General features: G+C 39.7%; 1 protein-coding gene across 1 annotated transcript in view; it reads left to right on the top strand.

Annotated features, from left to right (window-relative positions):
- The first annotated feature begins 1,158 nt into the window (after positions 1–1,158).
- FBXL17 (F-box and leucine rich repeat protein 17) overlaps positions 1,159–19,942 on the top strand; it is a 488,282-nt gene continuing 469,498 nt past the window's right edge. Inside the window, exons 1-3 of the mRNA XM_012790242.2 lie at positions 1,159–2,770; positions 14,743–14,865; positions 18,350–18,607. Coding sequence (XP_012645696.2) covers positions 1,796–2,770; positions 14,743–14,865; positions 18,350–18,607 — 1,356 coding nt within the window. The 5' untranslated portion in view covers positions 1,159–1,795. The remainder of the gene's footprint in view (positions 2,771–14,742; positions 14,866–18,349; positions 18,608–19,942) is intronic.

The following is a 19,942-nucleotide window of genomic DNA, read 5'->3' as shown; positions in this document are numbered from 1 at the left end:
TCTTTGACAAATTTTTGTCTCTAGGTTTCCTGGAATTCCGTTTCAGTATGATCACCCTCAGAAAGGGGGATCCCTGAATGTGCAGACTTAAAAATCATTCTGACAGAGACCAATATTAACAAAAGTTTGATGGCATGTTTGAAAGCTGGGTAAGGCTGGCCACTGTAGTGGGAAAATCAATGTAGTTTTAAACAGTGGTCTCCAAGCTGACGGGCCTTGAATCCTGCAGAATTGCTTCCTCAGTCAGCTCTCTCAAGTTATCCTTACTAGCTTTTAAAAACACCCACCACTTCTCTTCCACCCTTCAGCAGATTACCAGGCTCCACTTAAAGAAAAACAGAAATCATCAGAAAGGAACGCTTTCACCTTCCTTCCAGAAACATCCACCTACCTGTATCCTTTACCTTTCTTTTCCTCATTCCTACAATCACAACGAAGAATGCATTCCTAAAGCACTATCCATTCCATCTTCTCTCCCAGTCTCCTCCTTTATACAGGCTCATTCTCATCAGTATTTGCCTCCTCCAATTTCAACCTCTCCACACCAAGTACTGCTCTAGTCACTGCCCTCTTTTGTCTCACTACCTGCAAAGCCTATTTTCTCTTTCTCACCCGGGTCACCGAGGTTTGCCATATAATAGGCATCGCACAATGATGTTTAAAATATAAAGTGGAATCCGAGAGTGCAGACAATAAAGACATCTCCAGCGTGTGGCCTAGATGTTGGAATGACTCACTGGGTTGAGAACCTTTTTGATGTTGATTTTGATGTTTTGATTTTGAAATAAAGTTGTGGAAAGGCAGTTATATGCAACAAGTACGAAAACAAGTGGGGTAACACAACGGGGCCGCACAACTAACCAACCCCTCACAGGACTGGGGTGCGCATCACCCTGGGGGCGCGCATCTGCCATTCCACCAGAGGGGCGGTCTGGGCCCATTTCGGCCCTTCCGGCGGAACCCGCATTGCAGCCCCGAAGGGGCCTCGGTTTCCGAGCCGGGGGTGGTGATGGGGCTGGAAGGTGAGGGGAACAGCCGAACGGCTCCCGGCCAATGGCAGCTCCTGAACTTACACCTCGAGACGTCAGCGCTGCTGTGTAAACGGATGTCACACAGCTGGCTCGGAAGTGTCTCCTCCCGCCTCAGAAAAGGGGCGTGCGTCCAGCGTCCTCTGAGAAACCTCGGACGACAGCAAGGAGGGGCGCGCGCCTCACCTCGCGAGCCCGGTGCCCTCGCCGGCCAGCTTCTTCCCGCAGCCCTACTCTGGCGGTCGTCCCGGGTGAGCAGCCGGGCGCCGGCGTCCCCGCCCCGAGCGCGCCGCCGGCGGCGGCTCCGCCCACTCCCAGAACGGGCCGCGCGCTCCTGCGGCTTCGAGTCGTGTCGCGGGCGCGCGCGCCGCTGGCGGATCCGCAGTTAAAATGGTCCGAGCAGGACCCGGCCTTGCCCCTGTCGCTGCGCTGACTGACTGAGCCGGCAGGCCGGGCCCGGACTGGTCTCGCCTAGCCGGCAGGCTCGCTCGCTCCCTCCCTCGCATCCCCAAAGCTCGCGCCCATCGTTCTCCCGGCTTCCCTGGGCAAAGCATGTAGCCCCCGTCGGGCACCCCGGCGGCCCGCAGCTGACGCCCCCCACCCCCCACCGTCGCGTGTGTGCCCGTGTGTGCGTGTGTGTGCGCAGGGCGGGCGACCCCGCCGCGGGCCAGAGGCCGAGCCAGCGAGCGGCCTGCCCCGCTGCCGGGAGCCCGCCTCTCTGGGCCTCCCTCCATCCCGTCCCGGTCCCCCTCCTTGGGGCCTTCTATATGGGCCACCTTCTCTCGAAGGAGCCGCGTAACCGCCCGAGCCAGAAGAGGCCTCGCTGTTGCAGCTGGTGCCGCCGCCGGCGCCCTCTCCTCAGGCTGCCCCGCCGGACTCCGGCCAAGGCGCCCCCTCAGCCGGCGGCGCCCCGGAGCCGGGACTGCTTCTTCCGCGGGCCCTGCATGCTCTGCTTCATCGTGCACAGCCCCGGCGCGCCCGCCCCCGCCGGCCCAGAGGAGGAGCCGCAGCTCTCGCCGCCGCCGCCGCGGGACGGGGCCTACGCCGCCGCCGCCTCCTCTCAGCACCTGGCGCGGCGCTACGCGGCCCTGGCCGCCGAGGACTGCGCCGCCGCCGCCCGCCGCTTCCTGCTATCCTCGGCCGCCGCCGCCGCTGCCGCCGCTGCCTCGGCTTCGTCGCCCGCCTCCTGCTGCAAAGAGCTGGGGCTGGCCGCGGCCGCCGCCTGGGAGCAGCAGGGCCGAAGCCTCTTCCTGGCCAGCGTGGGGCCCGTGCGCTTCCTGGGGCCGCCCGCCGCTCTGCAGCTCTTCCGGGGGCCGCCGCCGCCGGCCGATCCCCCCACGCCCCCCGAAATGGTGTGCAAGCGGAAGGGGGCCGGGGTCCCCGCCTGCACCCCCTGCAAGCAGCCCCGCTGCGGCGGCGGGGGCTGCGGCGGCGGCGGCGGTGGGGGAGCGCCCGCGGGAGGAGGCGCCTCGCCGCCGCGGCCCCCCGACGCCGGCTGCTGCCAGGGTCCCGAGCAGCCACTCTGCCCCCCGCCCTCCTCTCCCACTTCCGAAGGTGCCCCCACCGAGGCCGGCGGGGACGCGGTCCGAGCCGGGGGCACCGCCCCCTCGTCCGCCCAGCAGCAGCATGAATGCGGCGACGCGGACTGTCCGGAGTCCCCTGAAAACCCCTGCGACTGTCACAGGGAGCTGCCCTCAGAAGCCCCAGACATCAACCAGCTGCCGCCGTCCATCCTGCTCAAGGTGGGTCTGGCGAGAGGCGCAGGGATGCTGGCTTTCCCCCAGCCCCGGCCCCCGCCTCCGAGGTTGTCTCTCTCCTCCCCCTAAGCGCGGAGGAGGGGGGTTCCCTGACAGCCGGGGGACGTCCGAAGGGGAGACTGGGAAGCCAGTGGGGCCTGTGCCTCTGTCCTAGTTTTTGAAGTTGAAAAACTTGGGAATCTGCTGGATGTCTTTTAGTAGTTTGGGTGTGTTAGCCCACAATTCAGGGTTCATGTATTATTAGATTCCCAACTCAATGGTTTAGAAACTGTTGGTAGGTTTCTTTGAAATTTATTTTAAATCAATTTATACCTTGCTCAGAGTATAAGCTTTGCATGTTAGTGTTTGAAAGTCTTCCAACATTACTTTCAGGTTTATTAGCTACTAGTTAATATCAGTAACAATTAACTTTTGTTGAGAGTTTACCATGATCAGGCACTGTGCCAGAACTTTATGTATGTAATATCTCATTTATTCCTCCAGTCAACGCTGTGAGAGAAGTACTGTTAACTTCCTTATTTTATACAAGAAGAAACTGATTTTTTCAGTGCTATGGGCCAGGCTTTACAGTAGTGAGTTAGTCAGATGTGGTCTTTGCTCCTGTGGAGCTAACAGTCTTGTGGGACTTGAAGAGGATGAATGACTTATGCAAGGTCACACAAAGGGCAGGTCTGGGTCTTGAGCTAGGGAATTTAGGCCAGCTCAACTTAAAAACTTTGTTTATGCTGTGTTGTAATGCCTTCCTACATTCTAACCTTACATAAAAGCATACAAATTACCAGAAGTGAAGGACAGATGTATTTTTTGTTGGGTGGGTGAATAGAGGTAGGTGTCCTGTGTCAACTTTGTCATTTTCAACTACTAGGTAGATTTTATGATTTTGTCAATGCTAGCGACAAACTTTGTGATAGTTTGTATTATTATTATCTTAAATTCTTTTTTCCTCATTTTTTCTCTTTTCTTGCACTCCTCCCTATCTGGAACTTAATAAACATAAACCTTTTTCATTGTGGACAATACTTAACACTAGCCATAAATAATCTTGATAAAAATATGGCTACTTTTATTGTTACTAAAGTAACTGTCATCAATTACAATTGTTACTGTCACCAATATACTTTTTGATTAGACTTTTTGCATATTTATAATCCTGTGTGTTTGAATCTGTTTTACTGTAATAGTAATGTTCTTGTAAATAGTGCAGTAAAAGAGGGGGAAAGCTTATTTCTTTCTGTCAAAATGTAATGATTTAACTCTTATGAAGGTGTATTTGCTGGAGGAGTAATTGCCTACTCTTTGTGTGTAGAGCTGCATTTTAGGGCAGAGGGAACTTTCTCCAGTCCTTTACATCAGTGGATGACATGAATAATTATCAACAGTGTAGACGTATAGAGATTTGATTTCTGTCTTCTTCTTTGGCAAGTAAAACCATTTAAAAACGAATTGAAACCCAGATACTTTCTACTTAAACCATTATTTCATGAGGTAAAGGATATTTTAATACCAAAAAAAAAAAAGTACACAATCTCATAATAAAGAGAACCCCTATAGAATAAATTTATTCTATCTACTCTGTTTTTTTTTTTTTTACATTTTTGTTGTGGATTGTTGAAAACTTGGTCTAAGTGACATTTGGGGATTGCCCATGAACATGCCTTGTTGTGTGTATTTGGACATGTTATGTAGATTTCCATTCCTTGTATTAGAAATTCTAATAAAGATTGTCTTAGTCTCTTAGTCCTAGTGGTATTCAGCACAAAGTGGGTTGTACTGTCTGAGATGAATTGAAATAGAGATTATTCAGTGTCTGCCAACTCCCACTTTTGGGGAGCAGAGGCTCTGTGGATTCGTATCTTGTTCCTTGTTCTCTTTCCTCCCCTATGTGCAGTGCCTGGCATGTAGTAGCATTCAGTAAATATTTATGAAGAAATGAATGATCAGGTGTTTAGAGTTTAGGCTGAGACTCAAGGTGAATATGCCATATCACTAAGAAAAGTTTCTAAGGAATGTTCATATTCTGACTCAAGGTACTGTTTGAATCACAGTAGAACCATGTGATGGTGAAAGGGTTCTGGCTTTGCTTCTGGTAAGGACTGGAGGCGTTTGGCTTGGAGAAGAGAAGACTTAGGGGAGCTATGACAATTTTTTTCCTAGTATTATATTAGAAGAGTTGTTGCATAGGAAGGCACGAGTCCACATCCCCATTGGAAAAACATTCTTAGAAAGTATGCCCTGCTCCCCTTATGGATCAATAGCATTTTCTTTTGTACTAGCAAGTTACTATAGTTGTAAAACAAAACAAAACAAAACAATGGAAAGAATTTTGGAAAGAAATGTGAAGAAATGTGATTTGAAGGATGTTTTTGGTGAAAGCTACCATACTTGCCCAATTCTTTTAAGGTATGGCAGAAAAGAAAAACTAAACTCTATGTTACTTCCTTCACAGGCCAGTTCTGGCTCAATATCAACAAGTTTGTCTTTTATTTTACTTTTATATGAGTAATAAATATTACTTGCTTTGAAATATCCCCAAAATGCAGGTAGCTGCACATGCCTATAGTCCCAGCTACTTGGGGGTTGAGGTGGGAGGGTTACTTGAGCCCACAAGTTCGAGGTCAGCCTAGAACATAGCAAGACCCTATCTCTGAAAAAAAAAAAAGGCAGGGGGCAGGTAAAGTCAAAATTTGCCTTGTTTCAGCCCTACTCTCCTGTCTAATTTCATTCCCAGAGGTAACTAACCACTATTACTAGTTTAGATTTTTGTTTTCTAGACCTGTGTTGTCCAGTACCTTGGCCAGTAGCCACATATATTTAAATTCAAAGTAGTTAAAATGAAATAAAATTTAAAATTCAGTTTTTCAGTCATAATAGCCACTTGTCAGAATTTATAGTCACATGTAGTTGGTGGCTACCATACTAGACTGTGCAGATCTAGAACATTTCTGTCATTATAGAAAGCATTATGTAAGCCTTCATAGCTTTTTTCATAAATGGCATTAAGATGTACATGTTCTGAAACTTTTAAAAAAAGCTTGTTAATATGGTTTTGGAGGTCTTTCCTTATTAGTGAGTGTATAGTTTCCTTCACTCTTTAACTGCTGCATAGTATCCCATGGTATTATATATTATACTGTATTGTATTTATTTAATAATGGGTGTTTCCAATTTTTTACTACAAACAGTGCTTATAGATGTTTCCTATGCACATGTGGTCATTACTGGAAATCATAATTATGTAACTTCAGAATAGGAAGAGACTTTTGAAGTTATTTAGTCACTCCCTCCCTTTTATTCATGAAGAAACAAGCCTGGAGAAATGATATGGTTTACCCCAAGACATTTTAGTGAATGGCAGACCCTGGGCTGGATCTCAGCTCAGTCCTTCCAGGTACAGAGATCTTTTTCAGGTATCATTGTTTAAGTGGGCCTGAATAATCTCTCAGGGATTTTATGAAAGGGATTACTGAATTGTGGGGGATTTACATCAGATGACTTCTAAACCACCATGAATTAGAGCCCAATTTTATATTTGGGTCTGTAGGGTTGAGTAGTGATCTTTAAATGTAAGAAATTGAGAAGCAGAGTCTGGCTTTTAAAAGCCAACTCTGGGAGTAGCATTTTCTCAAGTACTTAAACCTATTACAGTATGTCTTTGGTTAATGGATTGTTTTGGAGCAAATAGGCTAGTTTCAACCTTTGCTACCTGTTGCCTTTATAACTAGGCAATTCTGCCTACTGATATAGCATAATTAGATTTTTATATGATGGAACCATTATGTAAGAATTTTACCAAATGGTAGCAGTGGAATACTTTTCTTTAAGTAGTTACTATTTGAATAATTGGTTATCTTGAGATCTATAATTAAATATTAGAGACTTTGCGTGCTATATGTTTAGCTTGCTGTCTATCAGCAGACCTATTTCTTTCCAGAAGAGACTAGGAGAGAGATCCAAAATCCATCACCACCATTAGAAAACCACTTCATAATGCATCCACCCCTGTTACTGTCAATGCATATTAAATCTTTATTTTTATAGATTAATCATCAACAGGTTGTTTTAGTGGTCAAGGCAGAGTTTTGTGAGTTTAAATGTGCTTTGAAGTAAACCTTATTTATTTACCTGATCTATTTTTTCCAGATATGAAGCAGGGATGAAAGCACATGGAAATGGGAGTAAAAGAAGAAAAGTAATACCTCTCTTTAAAGCTTTGAGTGTAGATTAGTAGTGGGTGGGAGGAATTAAATTATATATATCATTTCATGAGTGCTTGATTTAAGGTACCAGTTACCAGATTATGGAAGGAATGTCTGTGGAGTTCTAGGGATGGTTTTACTCAGTGCTGAAATGGAATGTCCTTAGGAAGTCAGGTTCACTATTTTTCTTTGCTGGATTATGCCAGGTAGTCTTGATTAACCTAATTAGGATACCCAAAAGTGAGATTTATTTTCTTATTAAGAAGTCTGTAAGTTTTGATGCTTTGTAGTGAATAGCTGTCAAGGGGGTAACCTTGAGACTTTGTTAATTTGGGGTACCAGGTTGTATAAATGATAGGGAAAGGAAGGGATGATAAATGAAGGCAAATATGGAAGCATTTTACTTTAGCATAAAAATTATTTAGCTTTGGCTAAATATCATATTTTATGCTTATCACCCACTTATTAGATTCCTTTTCACTTGGATAAACAAAACTAATCTAGATCCATCTGGATTAATCAATGATCTATGGTTTATAAAAGTCATATCACTCTTACAGAAAAGAAAACTGACATTCAAAGAACATACTTGCCAAAGTTAGACATGTTTCAAACAACGTGCTGCTTGGTTCTAAGGACCATGCTCAACATGTCGTTTGTTAATTCACTAGTTAGCTCTTTAAGACCACATAATCCTTTAACCTTAAACAAATGATCTGATCTCCCTAAGTTTATTTTCTCACCTATAACACAAGGAAGATGGGCGTAAAAATACCCAGGTATGGCTACATGAAGAGTTTAGTGAATCCTGTTAAAAAAAACAAACGAGTATTAAAAGTAAAATTGCCCAAAACTATTTGGACTCTGGAAATCAACCAAAAACAAACAAAAACTATGAGACATTAATTCTTAGGAAAACTTTTAGAGCTTCAGATAAAAATAGTAGAGATCTACAGCATTCTTGCATGGGCCCCTACTGTGACCTCCTGCCCCAGCACATTTGACAAAAATTGTAGTTTGGAAAACTAGCAGTTTTGCTTCCAAAGTGCTGACTGAATTTGGGGCAATGAGTAGAAACCTTTGTCAACTAAAAGTGGTGAATTTAGGAAAAAACCAAAGAAAAACCACGTATTTGCTAGTCTTAGGTTGTGGTACCAGTTGGGTCGAGTGAGACACTAGCCTTAAATTAAACAGGCATACCCTGGACATTAAAGAAGGGATAATGTCTCCATACATCCTGGCTTATTGTGGAACTATGTACATGTGCAGGGGAGACCTGAGAGTGTCCAGTAGAAAGCAAGAGCCAACGCAGATTTGAGAATTGGCTAAGCCTTGAATGTGCTCTTCTTAACCCCCACACAGATTGAAGAGCAGGCTGACATCTCTTTGTGCATATCTTTGCCATCTAACTAGATGAAAACTAAACTATACAGACATGGGGTGACTTCCCTAGAAAGCTAGCCTGAAAAATATAAAATATAAATTAAAACCTGAGCAGAGATATCCATACTGTAGGGAACCTAGGTTCTATGTTTAAAAAAAAAAAAAAAAACTCAGAAAAATTAAATTCTGCAGTTGCTACAATGTGTTATCTAAAATGTTTAGTTTTTAACAAAAAATTTTGAGACACCTTAAAAGACAAAAATATGTCCCATACTGAGGGAAAAAGACAGCAGTCAATAGAAAGTGACTGAGTGGGCCCATATATTAGATTTAGCAGACTTAAAATTGCTGTTATAAACATGTTAAAAGAATGAAAGGACACATTATTCAAGTAGTTACATGAGAATATGGTGACATTGACCCAGCAAATGGGAAATCTCAATAAAGAAATAGAGCCTATAAAAAACTGTCTTATTCTTTTCAATGCTATTATAAATGGAAGTACTTTCTTAATTTCATCATCAGATTATTCATTGCTAGTCTGTGAAAATGGTTATTCTAAAATTTATTTTCGTGTTTATTCTCTAGAATTTTCTGAATATAAGATCATGACATCTGTGAATAGAGAATGTTTTAATTCCGACTTTTCAATCTGGGTGACTTTTATTTCTGTTCCTTGCCTAATTGCCTGGGCCAGAATCTCCAGTAGTGTTGCATGTAAGGAATGAAAGCAGACATCCTTGTTTTATTCCTGATCTCAGGGGAAAAACTTGCAGTCTTTTGTCATGAAGTATGATATTACCTGGGTATTTTTCACAAGTGCTGTTTTTTCAGGTTGAGGAAGTACTATTTTATTTCTAGGTTCATGAGTGTTTTAATCAAGAAAGTGTGTTGAATTTTGTCAAATGCTTTTTCCTGCATCAATTGATAGGATCATTTTTTTTACCTTTATAAAGTTGGTGTGTTATATGCATTTTTTTCACATATTGAACCTTCCTTATATTCCTGGGGTAAATCCCAATTGGTTATGGTGTATAATGCTTTCAGTATACTTCTGGATTTAGTTTGCTAGTATTTTGTTGAAGATTTTTGCATCTGTATTGATAAGGGACATTAATCTGTGGGATTTTTTTGTGTGTGATTTCTTTGTCTGGCTTTGGTATCAGGAGTTAGGAAATGTTCTTTTGTCTTCCTAATTTTTTTGGAAGAATTTAAGATGGATTGGTGTTAATTCTTCTTAAGACACATCACCAATAAGGTCATCTAGTTATTTGTTGGAAGTATTTTGATTACTGATCCCGTCTTTTTACTTGCTATATGCCTATTCACATTTTCCATTTCTTTTGAGTCAGTTTTTATAGTTTGTATTCTAGAAATTTGTCATCTGTTTCATCAATTTGTTGGCATACAGTTGCTCATAGTAGTCTTTTATAATTCTGTTTTTATAAGGCCGGTAGTAATGTCCCTGTTTTCATTCGTGATATTGATAATTTGAGGCTTGTCTCTTTATTCTTCTTCTAGCCAAAGGTATGCCAATGTTGTTGACCTTTTCAAAGAACTAACTTTTGGTTTTATTAATTCTATTTTTATCTGGTCTCATTTTTATTTTCTTTCTTCTTTTTGGTTTGTGTTGAACTTTTTTTTTTTTTTTTAGTAGTTTCTTAAAGTTGAAGTTTAGGTTATCAATTTGAGATCTTTCTTTTTTTTTGTAATGTAGTTGTTTACATCTATATCCCATAGATTTTACTAAGTGTTTTTGTTTTCATTCATCTCAAAGTATTTTCTATTCCTTATGATTTCTTCTTACTCATTGATTGTATAAGTGTGTTGTTTAGTTTCCACTTAGTTGTGAAATTCCCAGATTTCTTTCCATTATTGATCTCTAATTTCATTTTATTGTCATTGGAAAAGATACTTTGTATGATTTCAATCTTTTAAAAATTATTGAGACTTAATTTGTGGCCCATTATATGGTCTGTCCTTGAGAATGTTCCATATGTACTTCAGTAGAATGTGTATTCTGTTATGTGGAGTGTTCATAGATGTCTGGTAGGCCTGGTTGGGCTTAAGTTTTGTTTAAGTCTTCAGTTTCCTTGTTTATCTTTTGTCTGGTTGTTCTATCCATTATTGTAAGTGGGGTGTTGAAGACTCCAAGAATTATTGTAGAACTGTTTATTTTTTTCCCTTCAATTTGTAAGTGGGGTGTTGATGACTCCAAGAATTATTATAGAACTGTTTATTTTTTTCCCTTCCATTCTGTCAGTTTTGCTTTATGTATTTTGGGACTCTGTAGCTAGGTGTATACATATAATTATTATATCTTTTTGAAAAATTGACCTGTTTTATCATTGTATAATTTTTTTGGTCTTTTGTAACACTTTTTTTTTTTTTTTTTTTTTTTTTTTTTTTTTTTTTTTTTTTTTTTTTTGAGACAGAGTCTCGCTTTGTTGCCCAGGCTAGAGTGAGTGCCGTGGCGTCAGCCTAGCTCACAGCAACCTCAAACTCCTGGGCTCAAGTGATCCTTCTGCCTCAGCCTCCCGGGTAGCTGGGACTACAGGCATGCACCACCATGCCCGGCTAATTTTTTTTTATATATATATCAGTTGGCCAATTAATTTCTTTCTATTTATAGTAGAGACGGGGTCTCGCTCTTGCTCAGGCTGGTTTTGAACTCCTGACCTTGAGCAATCCGCCCGCCTCGGCCTCCCAAGAGCTAGGATTACAGGCGTGAGCCACAGCGCCCGGCCTGTAACACTTTTGTCTTAATGTCTTTTGTAACACTTTTGTCTATTTTGCCTGACATTAATGTAGATATTCCAGCTCTCTTTTGGTTGATATTTTCCCTTCCCTCCCCTCCCCTCCCCTCCGCTCTCTCCTCTGTATCTGCTAGTGAGTACATCCTTTTACTTTCAACCTGCATGTATCTTTGGATCTAAAGTGAATCTCTTGTAGATAGCATATATTTAGATTATGATTTTTTATTCCATTTTGTCATTCTTTGATTCTTAATTGGAGAGTTTAGTCCATTTACGTTTGACATAATTACTGATAAGGAAAGACTGATACCATTTTGTTATTTTTTTCTATATCATATATTTTTTGTTCATTAATTCCTTTAGTGCTGTTCTTTGTGTCAGATATTTTCCAGTGTAACATTTTTATTCCTTTCTCATATAAACATATAATTCTCATATTTTATATTATATATAGTATGGAAAAAATAACTACATATGTATATGTTAGTATTTGCCCTCGGAGTTATAATTTTCACCATATTTTATAACTATCTAGTTTGAATTAATACCATTTCGGTTTCAGTGGTATACAAAAACTTTGCTCCTATATTTATGTTGTTATTGACACAAATTACACCTTTATGTGTTTTGTGCCAATCAACATATATTTGTAATCATTGTTTTATTTAAGTTGTCTTTTATGTTATAGGAAATAGGAGGGCTTACAAACCAAAAGTACATTAATATTTTTTTTTTTTTTTTTTTTTGAGACAGAGTCTCACTTTGTTGTCCAGGCTAGAGTGAGTGCCGTGGCGTCAGCCTAGCTCACAGCAACCTCAAACTCCTGGGCTTGAGTGATCCTTCTGCCTCAGCCTCCCGAGTAGCTGGGACTACAGGCATGTGCCACCATGCCCAGCTAATTTTTTATATATATATCAGTTGGCCAATTAATTTCTTTCTATTTATAGTAGAGACGGGGTCTCGCTCTTGCTCAGGCTGGTTTTGAACTCCTGACCTTGAGCAATCCGCCCGCCTCGGCCTCCCAAGAGCTAGGATTACAGGCGTGAGCCACAGCGCCCGGCCAGTACATTAATATTGACTTTAAGATTTACTGATGTAAATACCTACCTTTACTGACGTTCTTTATTTCTTCATGTGATTTCAAGTTACTATCTGGTGCCTTTACATTTCAGCCTTAAGGGGACTTCCTTTAGCAATTTTTTTAGGGTAGGTCTACTAGTGACAAACTTCTTGTTTTTATAAATCTGGAAATATCTTAATTTTGCTTTATTTTTGAAGGATAATTTTACCAGATTTAGAATTCTCGGTTGACAGTTTTTGTTTTCTTTCAGCACTTCAAATATGCCATCCCATTGTCCTTTGGCCTCCATGGTTTCCAAAGAAAAATCGGTTGTTGATGTTACTTAGGGTCCTTAGTTGCATTTTTTCCTCCTAAGTTACTTTTCTCATGCTGTTTTCAAGGTTCTTTGTTTTTCTACAATTTGTTTATGATGTAGCTTGGTGTGGATCCCTTTGCATTAATCCTACTTGGCGTTCATTGAGCTTATGAGTTAGATTCATGTCTTTCATCAAATTTGGGAAGTATTAGCCATTAATTCTTCAAATATTCTGTCTACCTCTTTCACTCTCTCCTACTTTGGTTATTCTTATTATGTCTATGTTAGCATGTCTCATGATATTTTACAGGTATTTTAAGCTCTTTTCATTTTCCTTCATTCTTATTTTTTTGTTTCTCACACTCAGTAATTTCAATTGCTCTATCTTCAAGTTTGCTTATTCTTTTTTGTTATGGAGTTTGAGGGATGCTAATGCAGAACAAGGAGAGAGGTGTGACCACAAGTGACGGTAACGTACAACAAGCTTAATTGGGTGGCTCTTGGACAGGCTTACATGAGAGGAAAAGTTCTTTACTGTATGAGACTATACAGAAGCTTAGAGCAAGGGGGACACCATTCAGAAGGGGGGGAGGGCAAGGAAACTCCTGAGGAAAAGGGAAGTTCGAAGGGGGGCTTACCTATCCAGTTGTTGTAACTCAGCAGCATGCTAGTGAGTCTCTGGATCAGAGAACTCCAAAGACAGCTGTAGCTTGAGGTCTTACAACTAACTTTAAGGTCTTGTCTCATTAGGTAACAGCTGTCAGGTGAGGATTTGCAGGGTATGCAAAGCAGGCAAGCTCTAAATGGCTAAAGATAATTTGATATGTAAAAATTTAACTTTGGCACTAGTGGGCTTTTTTGAGCTAATGAGTCTCATCCTGCAGTGAAAAAATAACCTAGGGGCTAATACACAGAGACCATCTTTGGCTCATTTATATAACACTTCTGCTTGTTCTAATCTTCTATTGAATTCTTATAGTGAATTTTTTATTTCAATTATTATATGATTTAATTCCAGAATTTTTATTTGATTTGTTTCCATAATTTCTACATTTTATTAATATTCTCTATTTGGTGAGACATCTCTACTTGATTCTTGTGGTTTCCTTTAGTTCTTTGTACATGGTTTCTTTGAGGTCTTTGAGAATGTCTTAAATAGTCAATTTATTGTCTGTGTCTAGTAAGTTTAATGTATGGGCTTCCACATGGACAGTTTCTATTAATTTATGTTTTTCTTGTGAATAGACCAGCAAACTTTAGCCCTGTGTATTCCATATCTTCTGCCAGTTTTTGTAAATAAAATTTTATTGGCATAGAGCCATGCACATTTATTTATGTACTGTCAGCGGTTGACCTCAATTCCAAGCTAGGTGATAAAAGGAAAAATAAAACAAGGTTACCATGGTACATTTGCCAAAGCTATGAAACCAGCATTGGTACATTACTATTAATTAAATTTTAATCTTTATTTGGATTTCACCAGTCTTTCTGTTAATGCCCTTTTCTGTCCCAGGGCATCATGTCCAACATGATTACATTAATTATCATTTCTCATTAGTCTCCTCTGGACTGTGTTAGTTTATCAGTATTTCCTTGTTTTTCATGACCTTGAATTTTTTGAGGAGTTCTGATCGGGTATTTTGTGGAATGTCCACAAAATAATGTGGAATGTCCACATTTGCCATATGTGTTTTTCTCAGGATTAGATTGGGGCTATGAGTTTCTAGGAAAAGATGCTAGAGGAGTAAAGTACCTTTCTCACAATTTACATTTCCTTATAATTTTTCATTTTTTCTTAAGTCACATATAAAAAGTTTACATGGTTCTAAGGTCAAATTATAAAACTTCAGAGTAATCTCTTTGATCACTCTCCATTTCCTAGTATTTTGTTCCCTTTCCCTTAAAGGTAAGTATTTTTAAAAATTACTTTTTGGCTTATCCTTCCAACCTTTTTTAAAACAAATAATAGCTAACACACACACACACACACACACACACACACACACACACACGGTATCTGCCTGTTCTCTTCCCATCTTCTTACATAAAACCTAATATGAGTCCATATTCTTAGTTCCTTTGTTATACTTTCTCTTTAGGGTGGTCTCTTTTAACAACTTTTTCAGTCATGGCCACTTGTATTCAAGATGATTTTCTTTTTAAAAAGTTATTTTTTTCTAACAAAACCTTTTCCTATGCTTTGAAAATGTTCAGCATATATTTTATGGCTCCTTTTTTCTTCACAGATATTTTCCAATTTGTCCCTGGATGAGCGGTGCCTTTCTGCATCATTGGTTTGCAAGTACTGGCGTGACCTTTGTTTAGATTTCCAGTTTTGGAAGCAGCTGGATCTTAGTAGTCGTCAACAGGTATGGGATCTAATTCTAAGAAACACTCAAGTTAACCTACTCAGTTAAAAAATATCTTTATCCTTCTTCAGAAATCTCCTCTATGTTATTTTTCAAGATAGTTTAAATAATTATAATCTACAGTTTTGTGCTTTTGTAATTTTTTTGTGTGTGTATGCAAGTTAAAGCTATGTTCTCATGGTGAACAAGATAGTTATTAGTATAGAGTGGCAATTTTGGGTTGCCTTTTAATCCTTTTTGTCTTAGTCATTTTTGTTTTCTCCTTTTTTTATTACCTTTAAAAAAAGTTATTAAACCCTTTTCTTTTGTGGGGGTGGTCAGATCACGAATATTAGTTTAATAGTAGAAACTGATGGCAGACATTTATATAACACTGCCTCTGTGCTGTGTACTGTTTCTGAGGACTTTATACATATTAATTCATTTGATCCTCCCAGCAACTCTATGAGTAGATATTATTTTCTTTGTTTTACAAATGAAGAAATGGAAGTAAAATGAGCTAAGATAACTTTTCTTTAAAACTTTCCTTTTGGTGGATTTTCTAATCCTCTCCATTGCTCAGCTGCCTAATATGTCTATATGGTGGCATACATTAGGAAAAAGACAAGAGTTTATAGTACTTACTACAAACAGTTTGTTGAACTTGTTAGATTCATCCTTTAAAATTTGGTAGTCAGTATTTGGCATTAGAAATATGTATAAATATCCAGTAAGAATAGGATTTTATTGAAGTACTAAACCTGCTCTAAATCTTTCCATTTTATATTACCAGTGGTGTGCACAACTGGCTTTCAAAAAAAAAAAAAAAAAAAAAACGGCCTGAATGGTTATATTTGCCAATTTCTATGGTATAAATACTCCCATCCCCATCATGGCTAATTCAAGCTGCACATGTTATGCCACTGAATGCCGATTTGGAAAGAGATGCATACCATAAGCTCTTGTTAGTTGAAAAGAGCCAGCTCCAACACACCACTGGTAGTATGTGTTTGTGTGTGTATAACAAACACACTTTAAACAAACTAAGCAAGTTCCAGAGCATTTGTGTATAAATTATTTCTCTTTCTATTTTTCTGCCTCCTTGATAAGAAGTTAAAACAATTGCAGAATTAATTATTTACTTACTTGGGTTCATGAAATTTGTGTCCAAGGAGAATGATGATAATTTAGTTGTGGCTAATAGAGTAGAGAGAAGGTTAAGTATGAAGTAATCCATTGGCTCATTACTTCATTACTCTTGGATGTCTGAGCTATTTATTATGAACTCTGACTAAGAATAGCTTTCCCCCTCTGCTGGTAATAAGGTCTGGATATGAAAAAAATATAAATTAAAGGGAGAGATATGTCAGAGGTTTAGGTTTTCAGGGAACTGTCTATGTTTATGCTTTCCCAAGAAACATAAACAAAGATAGTTTCATCTTTGTTACTTACTCCTAGTGCTGCTCAATACTCTAGTTCTTTCCTCTAGTTCTTTCCTTTTCTTTGCTTTTTATTCTAAATTTCAAGTACATTTCTCTCTCCACAATTTTTACCCAAAGGATTTGAATAATGTCCTTTTTGGAATTGTGGTGATTGGGCAGGGAACATGTAGAGGCTGATTTTTTTTTTTAAATTTACATGGTCATATGAGTTTTTTTTTTTTTTTCCTTTTTTGTTTTTTTGAGACAGAGTCTCACTTTGTTGCCCAGGCTAGAGTGAGTGCTGTGGCGTCAGCCTAGCTCACAGCAACCTCAAACTCCTGGCTCAAGCAATCCTCCTGCCTTAGCTTCCCAAGTAGCTGGGACTACAGGCATTCGCCACCATGCCCGGCTAATTTTTTGTATATATATTAGTTGGCCAATTAATTTCTTTCTATTTATAGTAGAGATGGGGTCTCACTCTTGCTCAGGTTGGTTTTGAAGTCCTGACCTCGAGCAATCCTCCCGCCTCGGCCTCCCAGAGAGCTAGGATTACAGGCGTGAGCCACCGTGCCTGGCCGGTCGTATGAGTTTTTCACAAGGTGATTTTGAAGCCTACTTTTATATTTAGCATTGAGTCTTCTGAGAAAATTTTTTGACATGGGCATTTCTATACAGTCTTTGGTGTTTTGATATATAAAATGACATATTTTCTAAGCTATGAATTAGTTACATGTGAGGTAGCATCTTGATAGAAGTAGTAAAACAATCAAAATTTATGTACTGTGGTATCATCTGATATGAAGTGTAAAAAGTCAAGATTCATATATCATGATAACTGATGTACGCTGTTTTCTTGTGTTAAAAATAGGGAATAAAGCATTTAAAATCTCTATATAGTTTTGTTTGTCATTTTACCACACTAACAACTAATTCTCCAACACTCCTTGGTGTCCAACACTTCAATTCAATTCTGACACTAATTCTCAGAGTTAGCACAGACCCCACAGGTTAAGGGCTCAGTCTCACAAGACTGTACCCACTTTGGCTGTCAGTTGCAAGTTCCAGGAGCCACCCATACTTCTGACTGATCAGCTATAAATTCTGGAGTTCCCCTAGTCTACTTAGTTATCATAATTAGCTATAACTATTCACAGAACTCAGGAAAATATAATACTTACATTTATGGGCTTATTATAAAGCTCAGGCCCAGCCAAATGGAAGAGATGCCTAGGGCAAGGTGTAGTATGTGCCACCCTCCCAGTACTTTGATGTGTTTATCAATTGAATCTCCTTGTTCAAGAGTTTTTATTGGCCGGGCGCGGTGGCTCACGCCTGTAATCCTAGCTCTCTGGGAGGCCGAGGCGGGCGGATTGCTCAAGGTCAGGAGTTCGAAACCAGCCTGAGCAAGAGCGAGACCCCGTCTCTACTATAAATAGAAAGAAATTAATTGGCCAACTAATATATACAAAAAATTAGCCGGGCATGGTGGCACATGCCTGTAGTCCCAGCTACTTGGGAGGCTGAGGCAGGAGGATTGCTTGAGCCAGGAGTTTGAGGTTGCTGTGAGCTAGGCTGACGCCACGGCACTCACTCTAGCCTGAGCAACAAAGCGAGACTCTGTCTCAAAAAAAAAAAAGAGTTTTTATTATATAACCCAATCTCTAGCCTTTCACTCCTCCCTGTAGGTTGGAAGTGGGACTGAAAGTTACCATCCTCTGATCATGTGTTTAGTCTTTCTCATAGCCTCCATCCTGAAGCTATATAGGGGGCCCACTCTGAGTCACCTCATTAGTATAAACCCAGGTGTAGTCAAAAGGGACTTGTTATGAATAATAAAAGACATTATCACCCAGGATATTCCAAGGGTTTTAGAAGCTCTAAGAACTGGGTAAAAAGATCAAATATATTTTTTAATATACCACAATTCTTGTTATGCTTTAATACTAAGAATGTTTTTCTTTTGATTGTGTTTTTCATTCTATAATCCAATTATTATTTATTGGGGGAAAATTCGGCAAAATAACAGGAAGTAAGTTATTACTTTTAACAAATGTTTAAATTTATTGCTTATTTTTCTCTCATAGGTCACTGATGAATTATTGGAAAAAATTGCATCAAGAAGTCAGAATATAATTGAAATCAACATTTCTGATTGTCGCAGTATGTCTGATACTGGCGTATGTGTTTTAGCATTTAAGTGTCCTGGACTTCTTAGATATACAGCCTACAGGTGTAAACAACTTTCTGACACCTCTATTATTGCGGTTGCCTCTCACTGCCCTTTACTTCAGAAAGTACATGTAGGCAACCAGGACAAACTTACTGATGAAGGACTCAAACAGGTAAATTTTAGCATTATGGAATGCTTTTAGTTATATTAATTCAAAATGTTTTCTTACAATAACACTTTATAAGGTTATATTAAAAATAATGCTCAGGGACCAAAGTAAGTCATCTTTCTTATGGACCAGTGCATATTTGTTTAGGTTAGTGAACTGGAGTGTCATGGTTATAATCAGTAAATTAGCTTTGTTGTGTTTTGTCGTGAAAACCCGAACTTTTGTGACCAGCTATTTTATTAATTTATGCTTTTGCAACTTAAATTTTATAACAAATTTGCTTTATGTAATATATGTAATAGTTCACAGTTTGGGTCAGCATGAGGTTTTAAAAATTAACATATATATTTATTTATTTCAGCATATTATAGGGGCACAAAGGTTACATATATTTCCTTTGTCCCATCTGAGTCAGAGATTCAAGTATGTCCATCCCCCAGACTGTGTGCACCGTACGCATTAGGTGTGAATATGCCCATCCCCTCCACCCCCCTCCCATCTGCTTAACACCTGATGAATGTTACTAAACAGACTGGAGAGAGCTTTTTTTTCTTTCAAAATATTACAGGGGTACAAATGTTGAGGTTACCTATGCTGCCTTTGCACCTCCCAAGTCAGAGCTACAAGCATACCCATCCCCAGACAGTACATACTATACTCATTAGGTGTGAATTTACACATCTCCTTCTCCTCCCGTACCCTCCTGTCCCCTCCCATTCATGTAGGTAACACGCAGTGAATGTTACCTACATATGTGCACATAAGTATTGATCAGTGAATACTAATTTGATGGTACATGTGATACTTGTTTTTCCATTCTTGTGATACTTCACTTAGTGGAATAGGCTCCAGCTTTATCCAGGATAATACAAGAGGTACTAGATCACCATTGTTTTTTGTGGTTGACTAGAACTCCATGGTATACATGTACCACATTTTATTAATCTACTCATGTATTGATGGGCACTTGGATTGTTTCCATATCTTTGCAATTGTGAATTGTGCTGCTATAAACATTCGAGTGCAGATGTCTATTTTATAGAATGTCTTTTTTACTTCGGGTAGAAGCCCAGTAATGGGATTGCTGGATCAAATGGTAGACCTACTTGAAGCTCTTTCTGGTATCTCCATTATTACTTTCCACAGAGGTTGTACTAATTTGCAGTCCCACTAACAGTGTATGAGTGTTCCTGTCTCTCCAGATCCATACCAACATTTTATTGTTTTGGGACTTTTTGATAAAAGCCATTCTCACTGGAGTTAACTGATATCTCATTGTGGTTTTGATTTGCATCTCCCTGATAATTAGAAATGTTGAGAGCATTTCTTCATATGTTT

The sequence above is a fragment of the Microcebus murinus genome, chromosome 11 (assembly GCF_040939455.1).
Source record: "Microcebus murinus isolate Inina chromosome 11, M.murinus_Inina_mat1.0, whole genome shotgun sequence".
NCBI lineage: Eukaryota > Metazoa > Chordata > Mammalia > Primates > Cheirogaleidae > Microcebus > Microcebus murinus.
This window is presented reverse-complemented; position numbering and strand designations above follow the sequence as displayed.